Genomic DNA, 20,816 nt, shown 5'->3' with positions numbered 1-20,816 from the left:
AATGCAATTCTTGATATATCATGATTGGTAAGTAATGCAATTCTTGATTTAACATGATTTGGTAAGTGATTTGGTATATAATGCAATTCTTGATATATCATGATTTGGTAAGTAATGCAATTCTTGATATATCATGATTTGGTATGTAATGTAATTCTTGATATGTCATGATTTGGTATGTAATGCAATTATTGATAAAACATGATTTGGTAAGTAATGCAATTCTTGATATATCATGATTTGGTGTGTAATGCAATTCTTGATATATCATGATTTGGTAAATAATGCAATTCTTGATATATCATGATTTGATATGTTATGCAGTTCTTGATATATCATGATTTGGTATATAATGCAATTCTTGATATATCATGATTTGGTATACACAGTGTGACCCTGCTATAGAACGCCCCCTTATAACATTAATTCAGATATAACACGGTCATAGTGTGGCTCCCGAAATTTCATATTAATGTATTTTTCTCACACACAAAAAAATCTTTCTAAAAAGTACCAAAAAAAAGTACAAAGTTTAAGTTATTATCATTTTGGGGATGAGATTGCATATGAATATTACAAGACGATCATGGCGTGCCTCCTGAAATTTTACATGTATTTTTCTTGTACATGATAAAGTAGTTTTTACTTCTTAAAAGTACGAAAACTAAAATGTTTATTCTGGGATCATGTAGGGCATCGCCAATGTTGCAAATCTGGATTTTTTTCCTTATTGGCAGCAAATTATACCATCTGGCAATTTTTTCTATTGGCAACATTGTTGGCTGTTTAAACCTGTATATACAACCATTGGTTTGGAGTGGAGAAATTCAGAGACCCCATGAAAGGAATCCGCAAACTGGATATAAAATGTGCTGAAATTTATCTATTGTTACATAAATGAATTCTTTGTCCATATTGACAAACCATCTAAACTGTTATATCATAATCCGCTTATCTTGACATCTAGCATGAGCACTGTATGTTGTGAGATATCTGGTTTTTTGTTGTTGACATTTCTGGTAACTGAGATCAACTGGACGAGGTATTATCTCGTAATCTATCTTTCATCAGATTTGTGGCCGCTAGCTAGTAATTAATATATTTACAAAGACTGACATTTGCATGTGGATGGTGAGTAAAATTCCTCTTCTTTTCACTCAGAATTAAATCCTTCAGAACACTCACATTTTCTGCAATAAACTCTGTCATCAGACCAGAACACCTGCGTCTCTATCGTCTATTGACCCGTTGCTAAATTTTTCATGCATGTGTGGAAGGCAGCATCATGCTGCTACCACAAATGTAAAAGTTTTTTTTAAAAACCCTACATCTTACTTATTAGTTTATTCAACAGGCAGGGAGGAACAGTAACTAGACTAGTCCAAATGACGGGCAATTCCTTTTTAAAATTACCCAGATAAAATAGTTTGCTGAAATTTCAAAGGAAACAGATTACCTTTGAAGCACTGATTGTTATGAAAATGTGCACAGCAAATGGAAAAAAATCAGTCTCAATCATGCAATTCAATTATTTGATGTTGCTATCACACAAAGAAATGGGCATTTGTTTGGTTCTCTAAAGCTGGCCTTTAGCGGTGACGTCAATAATGCATGCACCCTTCATCAAAGAGAGCCAACTACAATCTTCAATAAAAACAAAGAACTTTTCTTCAAAGGAAGTCAGTACCAAACTTAAATAAAAATAATGAAATCTGATGGAATTTTGCATTTTCCAACATGACTGGAACACGTTAACTGTGCCATGAAAGTTTCCTTTTTGCAGGGAAAACGTCTATGCTTACAAACGCTACCAAAGTTCGGCTTAAAACGCAAACTAATTTTTACCGACTTGGGACATACTGAAAAATAAATGTGTTTCATCATTCATTACGAGATTGTTTCATGTTCTTCCACTAAATTCAGACCAATATGACCTGTGCCAAAATTAATGAATATTTTTAATCTGTGTGTGTGCATATTTTCAATGGAATCACTTGTATTAAGGATTCATTGTACAGTATATGAGATTCATGGGTGAGTACATGGTGTTGATAGTCTATTCATGCTATACATTAAACATGTAAATATAAATAGTATTCACGTATATTCATCATGGTTCTCTAAATAAAGTAAACTAGTATACATGCCTTCTCTGTTTTCACTACAGGTGTATTTATCATTTAATATCCATCGATTTAAGAGTGTAACTGTGCGAATGAAGCACATATTTTACTGCCCGCATTTATTACATACCCCCCCTGCAATCTTTTGGGGTATATGCATCATTTTCCTCAGCTAACTGACCTGGTTGCTTATAACATGGTTTGGCCTATAACATGGTCAGGTTCTATGGCTCCCAACTACCATGTTATAGCGGGGGTCACAGTGTAATGAAATTCTTGATATATCATGATTTGGTATATACCACAGCTCTCACTATACAAAACTCTATAAACAGTGTGGTCAGCAGCATTTGACCCCAATGACTGGAGAACTTACTAAAGGATAAAAGAAATACTAAAAACAAGACTAGTATTCTGAAAAAATCAATGTAATAATATCACACGTAACATGATACATAATAGTTATTCAAAGACAAATGAAATGCATTGATAGTATGGAGAAAATTTATATACTGTGAAATCTGTCCTTTTTGTTGCAGTTTTCCCATAAAAACTCACATATAAGTTGGGTCAAACTGCAAACAATATACATCCAGATCTGCCAGCAAATAATGCACTGGCAGATCTGGGCATATGTTGTTTGTTTTAATGATTACTCCTAACAAACTGCATAGAACAAGATCTACTGGTGCATTATTTGAAAGCAGAGCTGGTCTATGCAGTTTGCAGCTACATCAGACTTATAATCAGGAAATGGAGAAAAGTAGTTTTTTATTGCTGTTCTGTACGATTATGTGTCATTGACATGGAGGCTTCCACTAAGAAGTCTTTCAAATTACAATCAATCCATAAAGCCCAGTGCCAATGTATTTGTCACAGTGCCAATGCATTTGTCACAGTGCGAATGTATTTGTCACAGTGCCAATGTATTTGTCACAGGACCCATGCATTTGGCAAAACATCTGTCCTTCTGACTGATGGCTATTCTTGTGTTAACACACTATGTGTGAATTAACACTGCATATGTATAACAACAGTCTAACCATGCAAATGAAATAAAATCAGTTTTGCTTTATTTCTATTTCTGTTTTTTCCCCATGTGTTCGATCAAGCGAATATCTTCAATTTATGTAAACATGAAAGGTCTAATTATGTAAAGGAAGTAAAATCATTTCTTTTCTATTTCTGCTTTTGTCTCATGCTTTGGATCATGCAAATATTTTAAATTTCCAGATTCTGTCAGACATGAAACTGAAAAATCAAGATGATTTATGATAAAATGTCTTTCATGTTTATCTGCGTTTTACTAAATGACTGATTGAAAATTCAGAAGTCATCAAAATGGAGTTACTGTAGTCTTCAATGGCCATCAAAATGGGGAAAATTTTGCTAAGTCAGAATGACTGATACAAGGTATGCTTTTCCATATCTGCTAATAGTCAATGAAAACAAGTATACGTGTTGTTTACAAACTGAAATCTGTACTGTCTTTTATTTTGTCTCTTTTATGATGGGGCCTACAGCTTCCATGATGGCCGTCTAGCTTGCATTAGTCTCATCTGACCTAAAGGATTCTGTAGTGACCTAAAAACATGACCAAAGCATGATAGATGGATGAACAGAATATCTGAAGGTCTCTGGTAACACTATATGCCCCTTCCACTTTCATTGCTGGTATAGAGTATAAATAATCAACAGTATTTTCATATATTTACATTTAGGTTGCATATTTTCTGAGTAAATATTGGGGTGATGTCTGGTTATCAGCATATATCTTCTTAAGGGTGGGGATGGGAGAGTTTGGGTGTGCTGGTTTCAGAACAATTTGTAAAGAGGTTAGTCTTTGGTATTAAAGTTAACTGAAAGCATGCTTGCAGAGATATGAAAATTTGCTATTAAATGGTAGCATTTTACCATTAATTTGTCAAACTCCTATACTGTCTCAAAACTAATCCAAAATCTTATCATTTTAATCTTAATTAGCAAAACAGTAATTGCCAGGTTGCTCCAGTTCCCACATCCTGGATACATAACCAGTAGGCATCTATAACATATAATGTATAATCATCACACACATTTTTAAAAATTACTTTTCTAGGAAGGATGCTGTATTCATTAACACACATCACTCATCAAGTTCATTATTCAGTGGGACAATTATTTGAAAAAAAATGTCCACAACCAATATAATCAGTAGCTAAATACACCCAAATGCAGGGGTACCAGGTGGCCAAGTGGTCTAAAGCACTCACCTTTACGAACGCTGCTATCTCTCTCCTCGTGTTTGAGTGTGTGTGATTTGGATTTTTAATGTAGCTTTAACAATTTTTCAGTCATATCACTATGATGTCTGCAGTGTAGCAGTTTATAGTGATGTCTAACACTGGGGCATCATGACAATGTCATAGCATCATGTCCCTCCCAGTCACATTATCCTGACACCAGGTAGACAAGTCCTAACACAAACCTCTTAATGGTGTGCACCTAGTGAGGCAGCTTTTACTACCATTTTTATCAGTCTTTGGTATGACTCAGCCGGGGTTTGAGCCAGCAACCTCCCACATCTGAGGCAGACACTCTAACTGCTAGGCCACTGAAGTGGTACTTTAAGAGTCTTGGTTTCAACAATGTGGTTATGGGGGAATGCTTGCCAGTAGCTTCCCATGGGTTGGTAGTTCTTTCTGGGGTTTTCCCGGTTCTTTTTCTACCAGCTATACAGGCCACCATATATAGCCTATTGTATGTTGAAATATGGTGGAAAAATCCCAAAACAGCAACAAAAATGCAATTTCAAAGTAATCTCCTTTGGTCCTTTCCAAGGCAGGAGATTCCAAGAAACTAAAGAGTACAGGTGCTGGCCTCAAAATTGGGTGACCACTATATATTTTACATTTGCTAAAAGTGATGGAGATGCCAAAACCTGGAGTAGTAAATTGAGTTCTCTCTACTTTGTAGAATGAGCTTAAAATTACATGCAAACCTTTCATTGTAAAAACAGTTGCTGCTGATGGGACATACTGTTAAATAAGATACATGCACAGAATATGAGCTGCACTTCAAGAAGCAAGTGCCATCTATTTAAGAAATTTATTGTCAAGGCACAGACTGTGATCTGTTAGGGTAGAAAATTTAAATGCAGTACTCAAGACACAAAATGTATTCATGTATGGGCAGACTGACACTCCATTGCATGCAACAGTCACAGCATGAGGACTTAAACATGCAATTTCAAAGTTGTAAAGCCAAAGAACTGATCTATTCTGGATATTACAACCTTTATGTTGCATTAGCATTGAGAACAGCAGGCAATTTATTGCTACATTCTATGACTTCTTGTTTTATTATGACACTTGTACTAACCATGACATATATATGAATTCTGACATCATTAATACATAATCTTTAATCAAATAAAAAAGTATCCAAGTATGTATTTAAAAACGAATCTGAAGACAGTGCAATGATACAGAAAAAGGGAAATCTGTAAACCTTGATCTGATTTTACATATTCAGAATGTAAAATATCTAACATTTAATATTACAAAATAAACTAAAGGCTAAGGCAGGTTATAAAATTGGCAAAAGCATGACAGAGTGGTAAAAAAAACCCAGCATAAAATACCTGTTGTGATATGGTCTTTGAATGGCACTAAAATAGATGTGATTTTTAAGAAAATTAGCCTTCAAGAGTGCAAGAAAGTGTTAGAATACCTTTACAACAGTTTAAATATCACTCCTATATTTGTATATTGACTACAGTAACTTACAATCACTATAATAAATAAGATACCTACAATAATTCCAGTAAAAGAACTGTTTCCCTTGATAAATCTAGTTCAAAATAGTTTTCTGAACATATATGGCCTGACTAAATTTGTGTCCAGAGCCCTGGGGCTACTTGAATGTTAGATATGGAGTACCCATACAATGCAGGAAGTCCAGGGACTATTTTAATAGTGGGTCAGAGTTACCATATGTTGAATTCAAGTAACCTGATATAATGATTTGTTTAACATTTTTTCAAAACATCAACAATTTTTATATTAAAGAGACATTTTAGGCTACTCCATGTAGACAAAGTTACCAATTCATTTCCTGTGTAGCCAAGTGGGCAACTGTTTAATCATGAAATTTGTCCAACTCTGAATGGAACATGAAATGATACCCTTTCCCATACTAAAATCCAAGAGTGTTCTGGAGTTTAATCAATCAATGCAAGTCATACAAGTCATGTGATTATATGATGAAGTAAAAAGTCTATCACACATGAAGTATTAATGGCCAATTGAAGGTTAAAAGTATATTATAACATTGGCTATCACAACTAATTGGATCCAATTCTTTGGGTGATCTCTTATGCAGATAACATTTAACAAACTGAGATATTTTTTTTATGAATGAAAGGTCTGGATTGACCATTTGCAAGATCAATGTTTTACCAAGATTTTAATGCACAATAACCAGAGTTTAGCAAACTTTTTAACTGCCAATATTATGCTTTTTCCTTCACTAACAAATGTGTTCTTATTTAATCAAAACTGAAACAATTTTGAGGTTCGTGAAGAGCATCAAAGAGAAATTAAAGTTCTTAAAGCAAACAAAGCAGGTTACAAAGTATTTCAAGAAAACTGCCAATGGTATGACCAGATCCCCATTGGTGTTATGACCTAATTGCCAATGGTAGCAAGACCAAATTGTAAAGCATGTATATAGTATACAGTAAGCATTTTTCAGTTTGAACAGAGTAGTACACAAATTTATTCTCCTACATCTCAAGTTTAGTCTCATGAGAAACTGAACTCAATGCAAAATGAAATGCAAAGTTTTTAAAACTCTAGATAAGAATATAATATCTTCGATATTTTTATTCCTGGGTTTGAAACTAAATACACTTTAAAAAATTTGATGTGGTATGTTGGGAACACAATAAAATACAAGACACATTGTTATCTCCAGTTATAGGGCTCTACAGGCAATTCTGTTTTAGAAATAAATTGTGCTAAATGGTAACATCAACCAAAGTGTTGATGCCAAACAGACAGATGAAGGGATTGATGGGCACATTTTAACAGTCCACTGGGTGCAGCTGCTTTTAAATACGAACAAACAAATATAAAATTGTGAATATTAAAATGTAAAAGTTTAAGAAAAATGTATCTGATCATATATAGGAAAATTTCATTACAGTTTATTTACTCCTTTTCTGACCTTTTGTTATTCGTTATAACTTTTAATAAGGTAAGTGCAATTATCAATTATACAGCTCACCTTTACAAAGCTAAATCTCCAGTAGCTACTGTAAACATTAATTATCATGCATAAAACAAAATTCTGACTTAAGTGATTTAACAAAAAAAAAAACAATAGCACCTGCAATTTTGTCTCAAGACATTTTAATTCTGAACATCTTTAAAATTTAAAATTTAAACTCTTAATGAGCACTATATAGCCAGTAGTGTACTGACATACTGGTAAACCACCTACCTAACTACCTAATACATACTGTGAAAAGGAATAGCTGATATAAAAGAATAAAAAAAGAAAATTATCTTCTATACAGACTATAATATCAGCGAAGAAGTACTATAACAAGTTGATAAAAACCATGGAGCAATGGTGTTTTTATATTATTTTTTAAAGTATCATTGTCATTAATTTCTGTTCCAGAAGCTACTGTACTATTCCACCCCTAAATGCTAGATTTTACTTTGTGGAAGTCACTGGCTTTGAGTAACCTTGGTCAGCAGTCCAAGCATTATTCATTCATCAATAATTACTTTTATTTGTCACTACAGATAAAGCCTCACAGGAAAAGCATGGGGCATACAATCCACTCATCCAAATCCTACACTCATTTACATGTGCAATACACAGTTAACCTGTTGAGGGTATCACAATATACAAATGTATAGTCACTTAGTATATGGAAAGTTTACTGCTGAATAAACATTTATTCCTGCTTCCAACTGCACTGGTCACAAAAAGGACTTCTGAGTAGGCTGTGATGTAAATAGCATGGAAGAACTTACTCCCATGAATACATAACCCATGTTAGAAAAGAAAAAAAGATAGGTCACAGTGACCTTGTGATTGTAAGGCAGCAGTACTGTAACAAATGCACCCAAGTCAGTAAATGCAAGATGTAGGTAACAGTAACCTTTCTTGTATGGGAGTGTACTACGAAGGCTGTATACAATCACCTAGTTTAATGATTCAAGCATGAACAGTAAAAATATAAAATGTACCCATGTCAGGGAAGCACTACTTTGAAAATGACAGTGTAGTACTCATTAAGAAGATGCATTCTCTTATGACTCCAGGTATTGCAGTATATTGCATTAGAGGCAAAAATAAACCCTATGTGATCATGAGCTAAGCATATACACCTAACTGAAAGCCAGTAAAATGTGAAATGTGTGTCACAGTAACCTTCTTTTGTTGTAAGTGTGTGGTACTAACAGAAACAATTGCAATTATCTTATTTGATAATTTTGGCATGAACTGGGCTGAGATTGAACAAAAGTTAGTGATGCATGAAATAAGATCAAAGTGACCTACTTTTGTGATGAGTGTTATGCATCCCTACACAACAAGTTTCAAGATTCTAGGTAAAAAAAAAACTATTTGATCATGAGTTCAATGCATAAACTTAACCTAGGCCAGTAAACAGTGAAGTGTAGGTCACACTGACCTTCTTTATTTGTAAGGGTATGATACCAATAGAGATACATAAAATCATTAAGTTTGATGATTCTTGCAAGAACAGAGCTTAATAAATAAACTTTAAACATGAAATTTAACCAATGTCAGTATATGTGAAATGTGGGCCACACCAAAGAAAACACCAATGCCAGGTGGGACAATAATTCTATTCTACTTTGTACAGGTGAGCTAATAACTGGATTCTTATAAATTAATAAAATATTTTAGAGTAGGAAAATTAAAAAAATGCAAATATTTCAGCATTAATCTTTGTCAATATATTTTATGAACCAACTTCTCTCTGTTACCAGTAACAAGCATTGTTATTTTAAAAAAATCAAGTTTTATATATATCCCCATTTTATATTTATTCCTCCAAACATGACAAGCAATACTAAGGTTGTAGAGCGAGCCTTGAGATCACTGCTTTTACATACCCTCTTTTGCTTGTAGTGTGACCGTGTTGCTCTCATAGTCCAGCGGTTTGATAACAATATTCACATAGTTGAACTGACCCTGTAATGTACAATGAAAGGAAACATGTCTATAGTTATATATATATATATATATATATATATATATATATATATATATATATATATATATATATATATATACACACACACACACACATTAATGCTCAACATTAAAAAAAATGTGTGTGTACAAGTACAATTATGATGCACTATTAATTAATTTGTACATGCACAAGGCCATACTACTGAATAGCAAAAATCATGGAGGTCATATAGGCATTCATAAGCGACTATTTCAGTAAGAGGTGTCATTTTTTAGAATTTGATTAAATATATCTGTAAATGCAATTATTCACTTTTTGGGATCCTAATATGTCTATATACCTTTGGCAGGTCATTAGTACACACTGTGAGAAATATATATGGCAAGATCAATGTTAAAGCAAGTGGACATTTTTTGGCAATGTCAACTTAAAGGTGTGATCCAGTACAAACTCAACTTAATGTCATATCTGTGATGTCACAAATGAAAATAATGCATGTTGAAATCAAATTTGCATCGCCCAATTATTTGCTATGATCATCCCAATGTTCTCCTTTCTTGACATTTAGTACTCTGACACCATTGTAAATGACATCTAAGGTGTAGAGTATTAAAAAACTGGGATTGAATAGACTTTACTATAATCTATTTTAGTATTAAATTTTAGAACAACAATTAATATTAAATTTAAGTAAATGTTCCTACATAACTACATTGACATACACTTTACATTTGCACATGCATGCATGCACACAGCAGGTAGTTATTCAGAACTATGACAAAGGCAGGTATTCAGAACTATGACAAAGGCAGGTATTCAGAACCATGATAAAGGCAGGTATTCAGAACTATGACAAAGGCAGGTGTTCAGAACCATGAGAAATGACCCAAGTGTCAATTACCATCTCTATACTGTATGGTTTTGGACACTAAAAATAACTTTCTTTTGCAATGTTCGAAAACCACATTGTGGTGATGGTTTGGCAAAATTATGATAAATTTGTCTTTTTGGAGTTGGCCAGTCAAGCACTGTTTTTGCAATGTTGACACAGCAAAATCAACATCTATGTATCACTTGATCTTGATGGCTATAATATAATCGTGATGTTGTATCCAAACAAAAAACAGCAGCTTGTCAGGGTCAAAATAAGTGGAATCCTGCTAGCCCAAGTCAAGTAAATTTCCTGTCAGACTAATAGTTTTCATAATTTCAATAGCTAGAGGGATAGTAAATTTCCTGTCAAACTAATAGTTTTCATAATTGCATAAGCTAGAGGGATAGTAAATTTCCTGTCAAACTAATAGTTTTCATAATTTCAATAGCAAGAGGGATAGTAAATTTCCTGTCAGACTAATAGTTCTCATAATTTCAATAGCTAGAGGGACAGTAAATTTCCTGTCAAACTAATAGTTTTCATAATTGCATAAGCTAGAGGGATAGTAAATTTCCTGTCAAACTAATAGTTTTCCTAATTGCATAAGCTAGAGGGATAGTAAATTTCCTGTCAAACTAATAGTTTTCATAATTGCAATAGCTAGAGGGATAGTAAATTTCCTGTCAAACTAATAGTTTTCATAATTTCAATAGCTAGAGGGATAGTAAATTTCCTGTCAAACTAATAGTTTTCATAATTCCAATAGCTAGAGGGATAGTAAATTTCCTGTCAAACTAATAGTTTTCATAATTTCAATAGCTAGAGGGATAGTAAATTTCCTGTCAAACTAATAGTTTTCATAATTTCAATAACTAGAGGGATAGTAAATTTCCTGTCAAACTAATAGTTTTCATAATTGCAATAGCTAGAGGGATAGTAAATTTCCTGTCAAACTAATAGTTTTCATAATTTCAATAGCTAGAGGGATAGTAAATTTCCTGTCAAACTAATAGTTTTCATAATTGCAATAGCTAGAGGGATAGTAAATTTCCTGTCAAACTAATAGTTTTCATAATTTCAATAGCTAGAGGGATAGTAAATTTCAATATGTAGCTGACACAGATGGTACAGTAAATATAGTTCATTTTTAAGTGTAGAAATGGCTGTGCATATCAAACTTGAAAAGTACAGTTCTTGATGACTGATCACACTCACATGGGAATTATATCATGTTTTACAGACTGGGGAGGGGGCCCGAGTGGCTGAGTGGTCTAAAGCGCTCTTTGTTATGGATCACTGCCATCTCACCTCTGTCTGCATGGGTTCGAGTCTCAGATTCAGCCAATGTGGGTATGTGAGAAAGCTTGCCAGTAGCTTCTCCTGGGTCGGTGGTTCTTTCCAGGGTTTTTCCCGGGTTCTTCCTCTGCCATTAATACTGGCCGCCATGTATAGCCTATCGTGTGCTGAAAAATGGCATTAAACCCTACAAAAACAACAACAACAGACTGGGGGATTTTAAATCTTGTGACTTATTACAAGCCTGAATAAGTGTCACATACCTATATAAACTATATGTATATCTGTAATACACATGCCCCACTACCACACTGAAAATCATAAAATCTGCATCCAAAAAGTTAAAAAAATGTATGGCATGAGAACGTGGTAAGGTTATCTATATAATACATAAAACAACCATGTGCACCAAATTCCATTTGTCTATCTTAAGTGGTTTTCACTTCAGAATGCTGACATGGATTTGAAAAAAATTTATTTAAAACGTATCTGTAAAGGCAGACAAAGAAGTTCATAGATCACAGCTTTTTAGGATTCCCTATTCATTACAGGTCTTTCACAAACAAGCTGAGCAACTGACTAATCCAGATATTATTTTTTAAGTGTGAAAGGATTTTATCAAGCTTAATTTATACAAGCTGGTCAAACAAATAGTCAATTGTTTTACAGTGATATGTAGATGTCAATCAATAGTGAAATTTGTGTTGTCATGGTGTACAAAAAAATAAATAATATTGATTGGTGATTATTTTAACAGGTGATTAATTTATAGAATGGATGAAAGTGAGCAGGACATAATAATCTTGTGTGGAACATAAATATGAAAAAAAGAACACAACATATGCGTATTTTATGACTTTGTGGATAGTAGTAATAATAATAATAATAATAATAATAATAATTATAGCAACATTTGGTGCATGGTATTTGTTCAAACACCAATTATGGTAAGGTGAACCTCTGTACAGTGGTCACTTGTATACAAAGGCCAATTTTTTCTATTGGTGGCAGTTATTGACAGGTTTGTACAAACAAACACAAATATTTATACTTGAAGTGGCTTCTGCCTAATTGTGCTAACAACATTTTTGTCAAAAAAGTCCAATAAATTGAAAGATTAATGTAATGGCCTGAAAATCTAATCTGTCATCAGCATACAAATAAACTAGCCAAATGTAATTGTCCATTTTGAGTATTTTTTGTCCAATCTTGCTAAAAAACTTCTCACGAATGTTCAGATAGGCATATGGAGCTACAGTACATTCATTATCAATTGTCGGGATTGCCCACTCAATACAGTAGACATGAACACAGGGGGCAAGGGATTAAGAGTCCACTATAGATGGTGGAGTTCCACTACATCTTGAGGATGGATGCCCACTAAGCATAGTGGACATAAATCCAATGTAGTGGAACTCTGTCACCAATTTTGTTGCAGTCATAGTAGGTTTTACGGCACCTTTGCAGATTTTATTGCATTCACTCCATGAGCTGACAGACTAAACAAGCAGATGAGAAAAAGCCTGGTAATGTAAAGCTGAAAATTGTAGGTGTCAATTTCGTACCTTTACCTGTATAAAATATACAGTACTAACATTGCTTGTTGTATTTAGCAGTGGCCTTGATAAGGGATACATAGAGACAAATGTGCATGATGTAAAAAACAAATACATGACTTTTAATTTCTTGGATACCCTCACATCCGTGTCCATAACAAAACATACATCAGAAAAACATCAAGGATACAGCATGCATCCCTGTTGACTGACTCCATATACATACCTGTGTTAGCATATACAGATGCAGAACTTTATTTATATACCGTTTCTGCTGTTGTTGTTGTGGGGTTTAATGCCATATTTCAGCACACGATAGGCTATGCATGGCGGCCAGTATTAATGGAGGAAGAACCTGGGAAAACCCCAGGAAGAACCACCGACCCACGAAAAGCTGCTGGCGAGCTTTCTCACATACCCATGTTAGCCGAATCCTAGACTCGAACCCACGCAGACAGATACTGTTTCTGCACGAAGTACAAGCTCTGATGTTCTTTCTCAATAAATGCTATCTCATAAAAGTCCTTGTTGTACTAGTGACTAATTTGTCATAGTCTCCCTTTAATTTCATACTATTTATAAAGCCACCTTTGAACAAATGAAAACGGTATACAAATAAAAATGAAAGGCCCATTGTTTTACAAATGCACAAGATGTTCATGGATGATGGTTATCATTTGGTTCTTCCTCCACCATCAAAACTGGTAACAATGTATAGCCTATTGTGTGCTGATAAATAGCATTAAACACTATAACAGCAAAGTTATCATTTACTGCATTCATCCCTTAGATAAGATGTGAAACAAATTTATATCATGTAAACAGCTTAATTAAATTTATCAACTTGAATAGATGTCAGAGACACATGTAGCAATAACAGCTTTTGAAACTGAAGATAAACTTTAAAACTAATAATTACGAACAATAGTAAGTACAAATGAACAGTGTTTGTTGTGTACATGCATGATTAGGTATAAGATATATAATGGCATTCTGAATTCATCAACAATCTTGAAGGCTGTGTTCTATCAGTGGTCATTTGTGTCAGCCACAAAATGACTTTCATGAAAAAGGTTACATTTTTCATTTTTATTCTGTGACTTTAGTGTCACTTACCAGCCAAGGAGTTGTTGTTGTTGTTGTTGTTGGGTTTAACGCCATTTTTCAGCACACGATAGGCTATGTATGGCGGCCAGTATTAATGATGGAGGAAAAACCTGGGAAAACCCTGGGAAGAACCACCGACCCAGGAGAAGCTACTGGCAAGCTTTCTCACATACCCACACTGGTCGAATCCTAGACTCAAACCCATGCAGACAGAGGTGAGATGGCAGTGATCCATGACGGAGAGCGCTTTAGACCACTCGGCCACTCGGTGGCCCCTCAGCCAAGGAGTAACATTCTTACTGTGAAGGAAGTAAATGTACTCACAGTGCCTAATAGCAATGGAAAGGTGTTGCACTTCAGTTTTATTTTTTGCATTGATTTTTCAGAAGAAACAATAACTTCTGAAGGAAATTATTTCTTGTCATAAAACCAGATGTTAAAAATTTAAAAAGATATTAGTTTGTGAAAAAGGAATTTTGGATATCTTTTTGTGACTATAGTTTGTCTGTTATGGTAATACTGACACATACTGCCTATGAAAATAATAAGTTCATCTATGAAATTGTAAAATACTTTCGCAAATTAAGCTTGGTTCTTCCATCTATGAAACTGTAAAATACTTTTGCAAATTAAGCCTGATTCTTAAGCTTTAAGCTTTTTTAGTGGTGCCATGATAGTTAAAAAAATAGGTATAAATACTGAACCCAAACATTCACATGGCATCTGAGTTAGATCTTGAATCTGAATAAATATAGTCAGACAAAGACAACATAGGCCATGTAAGAAATTCATACACTGCAAAAGTCAAGGTAACCATCATTACCTATGCAGAAGCACGTTAACCCTTTACCTCACAGAGTGCATGGCTTTTTAGCCCTTCAATATACATGTAGCAAAGTTACCCAGTGCAGTGCGCTATAAATAGAACACCTGTTACCTTTTCGACTCCATACACATAGTCCTGCCTGTTAACTGTTAACAAGTGTAGTCTATTTTATGTTTAACAGTAATTTTAACCATTTTACATTTTTGGTACACATATATTATGTATGGAAAGATTTAAGAGTAAAATCCGATCGTTATAGCTGTATAATTATTTTTCATGGAAGAATTTATGTGCTTTAAAATCTTGAGAGAACTCGTTTACCATCAAGTGAGTGAAGCTGAGTGACCAACCTTAGTTGCCATTTCTCATACTCCAAATTTACAAGTTCTTTGTCTGCGTCTATATCACTAAATCATCTGAATTTGATAATTTATAAAAACTAATTGCTGCCTACATCAATACCTAAATTATTGATGCTTTTCATAGTTGTGATTCTAATCATAAAAACTTGATTAAGTACTGAACGAAATCGGCAACCTCCATTTTGGAGAGTGGAGAATACGACCCAGTTATTTTAAATAGCAGATTTTGACCAGAGCATAAACAGCGACCACATGATTTGACATAATTGTCGTTCACACTAATGAATGTAGTATCTAATAGGGTTTTTTCCCAGAAGGTGGCGCTATGAAAACCTGCTAAAAATGGCTGATGTTTACAGCCGGCATCAAAAGGCATTTCCATGAGAATGGTGTAGAGTCATCACAAGGTGCTTGCATGAGGTAATGGGTTAATTGAGCCACTGGGAATGAGTTCAGTGTAGGAGAATCTTTAGTCAGGGAGTAGAGACTAATAACAGATCAGGCCACACAATGACTTTTTGAGAGTGACAACGATAAAGAAGAATTTGAAGGACTTAACTCCATCAACAAGGTAAACCCTAAAATGGTCTTTCTAGGGGCAAACCATAAAATTGGAATGACATACTTTCAATTTTGCCTGTTTTCCTATTTTTAAAATCATTTAAAAAAAATTATTGGTCATGATTGATGCAGCATAGTAACAGGAAAAAAACAGACCAACAGTCTAGTAATGATTTACTGTAAACAATTCCAATGATGTGTGTGTGTGTGTGTGATTTGGATTTTTAACGTAGCTTTAACAATTTTTCAGTCATATCGCTACAATGTCTCCAGTGTGACAGTTTATAGTGATATCTAGCACTGGGGCATCATGCCGCAGACATGTAGCATGATGTCCCACCCCGTCACATTATCCTGACACCAGTCCGACCAGTCCTAACACTAACCTCTTAATGCTGAGCACCAAGCAAGGCAGCTGTTAGTACCATTTTTGTTAGTCTTTGGTATGACTCGGCCTGGGATTGAACCCACGACCTCCTGCATATGAGGTGGATGCTCTAACCACTAGGCCACCGGAGTGGTGTCCAATGATGTGTAACAAATGATAATCAATCCAGTATCCAAAACAGCCAACCATTGCTGCACTATTCAAGCACAGGAAAATTATCAAGATTTGAAAATGTATTAAATCACATGGGTGTGGTAGGATACAACTTTTTTCCCCACATCATTCTGGGTTGAAAAAAGGGGGGTGTAATTTACACATACGTTCATCTTATACATGCCAAAATTCAGTATATTCACGTGTTCCAGTGAGCAAGCCTTTGAATATTAAATGCAGCTGTGTACAACTTAAAGGGAGCATTCTGCACAGTCTACTGTAGTTAAGATGACAAGCTACACAGTGGATGACAACTATAATATAATTATACTGCCAAGACTTTCCAACTGGTGCAATATAACTTATCCATTCACTATGAGCAGCTATGCAGACATCCATCATGACCACCACGTCTAGTCTGTGATAGACAAAATTATGGACATGTTAATTTCCACAATTAGCATTTTCAGAAAAAATGTGATACATGTATACATGAAGGATGGATCAATGGACATGACCAAATCAAGCAGTGAGGGCATACAATTCCAGAAGATTTGTATGTATTAGCTGTGGCTATTTAACTAACATTGATTAGGACATGATGTATGCTTCTTTGTGTATTTCTAACTCAAATAAGTTGGAACTGTATATAAACTGTCCTTATTATCAAGTGGTTAACTCTAAATGGAATGAATTTATAATAATAATAATAATAATAATAATAGTAATAGCAACAACAACAATAGGTTGTTTCTGAAACAGATTATACAAAGAGATGCTACAAATGATTTAAACTGAAAGCATCTGGTCTTTTCAGTGACTCTGACAGGTTCTTTTACATCAACTGAGTGAAGATAATGTATGTTGATTTCAAGACTTAAATAGACCTAGTTGAAGGAAAGAAAAAGAAGAGCTGATTTAGCCTTTGAAATACAGCACTATTATTACCAATTCAATTCTATATAGGCACAAACAGTGACTAAATTGTATTCAAATTTGATCCCAGTGGAGCAAAGGGCTCAGATATGTTTGCAAGAGTAATTATATCAAATAATCAAAAATGTTTTGTATGATTGGGAGGTTGTGTTTGATGGATGGGCAAGTTGGGATGCCATGATAGTGAACCTGACTGATTGTAAATACTCCTCCAAATGTAAGCCAAAGGCTGACAGCTGGTGATAAAAAAAATTCAACTTTTCTTTATTTAACCACGAAATTTCTAATACATGAATGTCATCTGACTTTAGAAAATAAAATAAAAATATTACTCAAGCATATGTAATATAGCATATCTCAAAAACATTTTGATTAAAAATGTTTAACCATTGTGAAGAATATAAAATAAGTTATCATTAGTGCCACATTTGTTTTAGCAGGCATTGATTCTGTTTTCTAAACAGGTAAAACTGACAGACTATCAATATCTCACCTTGATTATACCTATTTTGTAGTCCTCTCGGCTGTCATTGTAGACAATTGTGACAAAGTCATTTCCAATATGAAGTTTCTTGGCATTGCAATTAGGATCTGAGTCCCTGTTAGGCATCAGGGTTGCTATGTGGAATATCACTGCAAGATTAATTTACATATTTTTTACTGAACTTTCTATTTTTTATTTTTTTTGTAAAAAATTTGTGAAGTTAGGAATCTTGAAAATTGATCACACATTGCATGAATGACTTCAGATGAGCACAGGTTATATGATTGTATTGTGTAATCTGTTTTCAACTTCATGTTATAACGAAGGCCATTGTAATTAGGGATATATATATATATAACAGACTATGTAATTTGCACTTCTTAATTTGATGTTTCATGGCCAACAAGTGTATATATTGGTGGTGGTGGTGGTGGGCATGTCAATGGTTTCCTGGTTAGGATCCAAGGGCTCAGTCTGTGGTCAGAGCTTGGGATGAACCCAGTGGCTACTGTTAGTTGCACATCTAAATAAAAAAAATTCTGTCCAATTAGTGTGTCAGTTTGGTTCTAGGGTAGGAATCTCAGTAGTTTTCATGTTATGACATTGGGACTATAATTCCCTGTAGCTAAAGGTAGACCAAGGAATATCTGAATCCATCTTTAAAGTCTGAAAAAATTGTGTCTGTGCTTGTAGTTCCAAATACCAAATTTCAATCAACATATCATTGCCATAATTGCACTTTTTGACCAATGACTTCCTAACTGGGAGCCAAGGGCAAGAAGTGGAAAACAGAATGTGTCATGTCTTGGTAGAAGTACTGAATGAGGTTTTGTGAATATATCTCTAAAACTGAAGGAGGGGAGATAACAAGAGAAACAGATGGATGAACTGAGAGGTTACCCCCACCAAGCAATCAAGTGAACAGTAGGGATATCTTATCTTGTCTACATCGTTTGACATGCTATAAAAGGGACAATATGGCTACTCTAGAATTTACCATATTTTAAAACAAACGTTTCATGGGATACAGTTTCTTATACATTTTTATACATTTATCTTACCAATATATGACTTTAAAAAAATGTAACATAAAATTTGCTCATATAATCTTTATGCTGATGGTTCAGCATTAGAAAGAAAAGGTGATAATTTGTTAGTAAAATGTTTCTTCGATAATACTCACTTGATTATAATACATAAAAAGAACATCCATTATCCTACAAATCCAGTGCTTTCAAGCTCATGTTTAGCAACATTAGTGCCAAACTTTGTCTTCCCACCTAGGTGGAAGTCAGATAAGAATGATCTCCCCTTGGATAGAAGGACTGGCACCCAATCCAATCCATACTTTAGTTAATGCTTGAGCCCTTGTGGAACATTACAGATGACTATGTGATGAAGAGTACATTCAGGAAAGATGTTTCACAACAAAAGACTGACTCTCCATAAGCAGCAGCCTTTTTTAGTAAGTAAAGCAGGAACTGTCATCAGAGAAATCAAACCATCATGACAAAACTCAAAACAGTTCGGATTGACCAACAAGGCAAGTCTCTCAAGGCTTCTGCTTGCTGTAACTAGAATGATCATAAAGCTGGCTTTGAAGGAGAGGTAAGTTAAGGACATTCCAGACACAAGTTCTGAACCCATGGCAGATTCCATTTTGGATGTTGGGGTAAAACCTTCACTTAATGAAAATCAAAGCTTGTCAGAAAGTCAGAGAGGTCTTTGTTTAGGACTATATCCTAACTTCCAGAATGATGAAAGATATATGAGATTATGTTGCAGCACACTGGAAGAACACTCAACACTTCCCTTCATATGCTTTCAAAAGTTGTGGGTCTTGTTGCCGAAGCAATTCTGTCCACCACTTAATAAATATCAAAGTTCACCAGAAGGTCTGAGAAGTCTTTGTTTTGGACTATATCCTAACTTCTATAATGATGAAGCATATATGAGATTATGGAATGGTAGCCTTTGGAATGGGGGTTGACTTTGTCTTGTCAAAAAGCCAGGTGAAAGTTAACTATTTGTGATACTAATGCTTTTTAACAGTGATGTGTTTCATCTTGCAGCAAACTTGAAGAATGCTCTACACTTCCCTTCATATACTTTCTAGTTGTGGGTCTCCTTGCCCAAGCAATTCTGTCCACCACTTGTTCTGAGAACTGTTTTCCCATGGCTTCTTTGATTTCAGCCAGGCATGCAGGTTCAACAATTCTGGGTTTGGATGACATATCTGCATTTGCAGTTGCTTCAGCAGGTGACGAAAGAAACAAATTCCTGGGAATTTCCATTGCTAAGCTTCATAAATCATTTATCCTTGATTTTTCCCATTTGAAGGTGGAAATCAGGACCAGGAAGCACTCTGATTCCCTCACTTTCTGAAAGCACTCTAATTTCCTCACATTATGAAAGACTTTCTGGATCAAAGGGGATGGAAAAAGGCATATGCATCCAGGCCATTCCATTTCATGGGAAAATCACTTCCCTTGCAGGCTTTTGCATCTTGGTTTGGATTGACAAAAATGGGTAGCTTTTTATACCACCTTGTCTTAAACAGATCCAAACATGGTCAACCTAAACAGGTGCTGATTTATTTGAATACAGATGGATGAACATCAGTTTGAATTAATTGATACCATCAGGACAGTGAGTCTGGTAGGACATCAAGTCTGACTTAGAGAAGGCAAACTTAGATGTGGATTTGTTGATAACGATTTCGCTTGAGAAAATGCCAACCAGGAGGGCAAGGTCTGGGGATTTGATTCCCAATGCCTTCTGTTGTGAAGTTGTTGGATAGAATTAGAATACACTTTTTAGACAGTGTCTCCTGCCACATTTTAAATGCAATCACTATGCCTTCATTTTCAAGTGACTGATGTCTAATGAGTACTCCTGTAAGAGCCATGCCCTGTTGAATTTCTGAAA

General features: G+C 34.7%; 1 protein-coding gene across 4 annotated transcripts in view; it reads right to left on the bottom strand.

Annotated features, from left to right (window-relative positions):
• Positions 1-20,816, bottom strand: part of LOC149802881 (tuberin-like) — a 194,860-nt gene that overhangs the window by 15,502 nt on the left and 158,542 nt on the right. For 3 of the 4 annotated variants that reach the window (XM_089952331.1, XM_089952334.1, XM_089952332.1), the window contains exons 33-35: positions 17,898-18,037; positions 9,263-9,341; positions 5,746-5,772 (exon numbers count right to left, since the gene is read on the bottom strand). In XM_089952331.1, the coding sequence (XP_089808457.1) occupies positions 5,746-5,772; positions 9,263-9,341; positions 17,898-18,037 (246 nt within the window). The remainder of the gene's footprint in view (positions 1-5,745; positions 5,773-9,262; positions 9,342-17,897; positions 18,038-20,816) is intronic. The other variant, XM_089952333.1, reaches the window with a different exon arrangement.

This window comes from Sinohyriopsis cumingii, chromosome 3, assembly GCF_028554795.1.
Source record: "Sinohyriopsis cumingii isolate HCF-2022 chromosome 3, ASM2855479v2, whole genome shotgun sequence".
Lineage (NCBI taxonomy): Eukaryota > Metazoa > Mollusca > Bivalvia > Unionida > Unionidae > Sinohyriopsis > Sinohyriopsis cumingii.
This window is presented reverse-complemented; position numbering and strand designations above follow the sequence as displayed.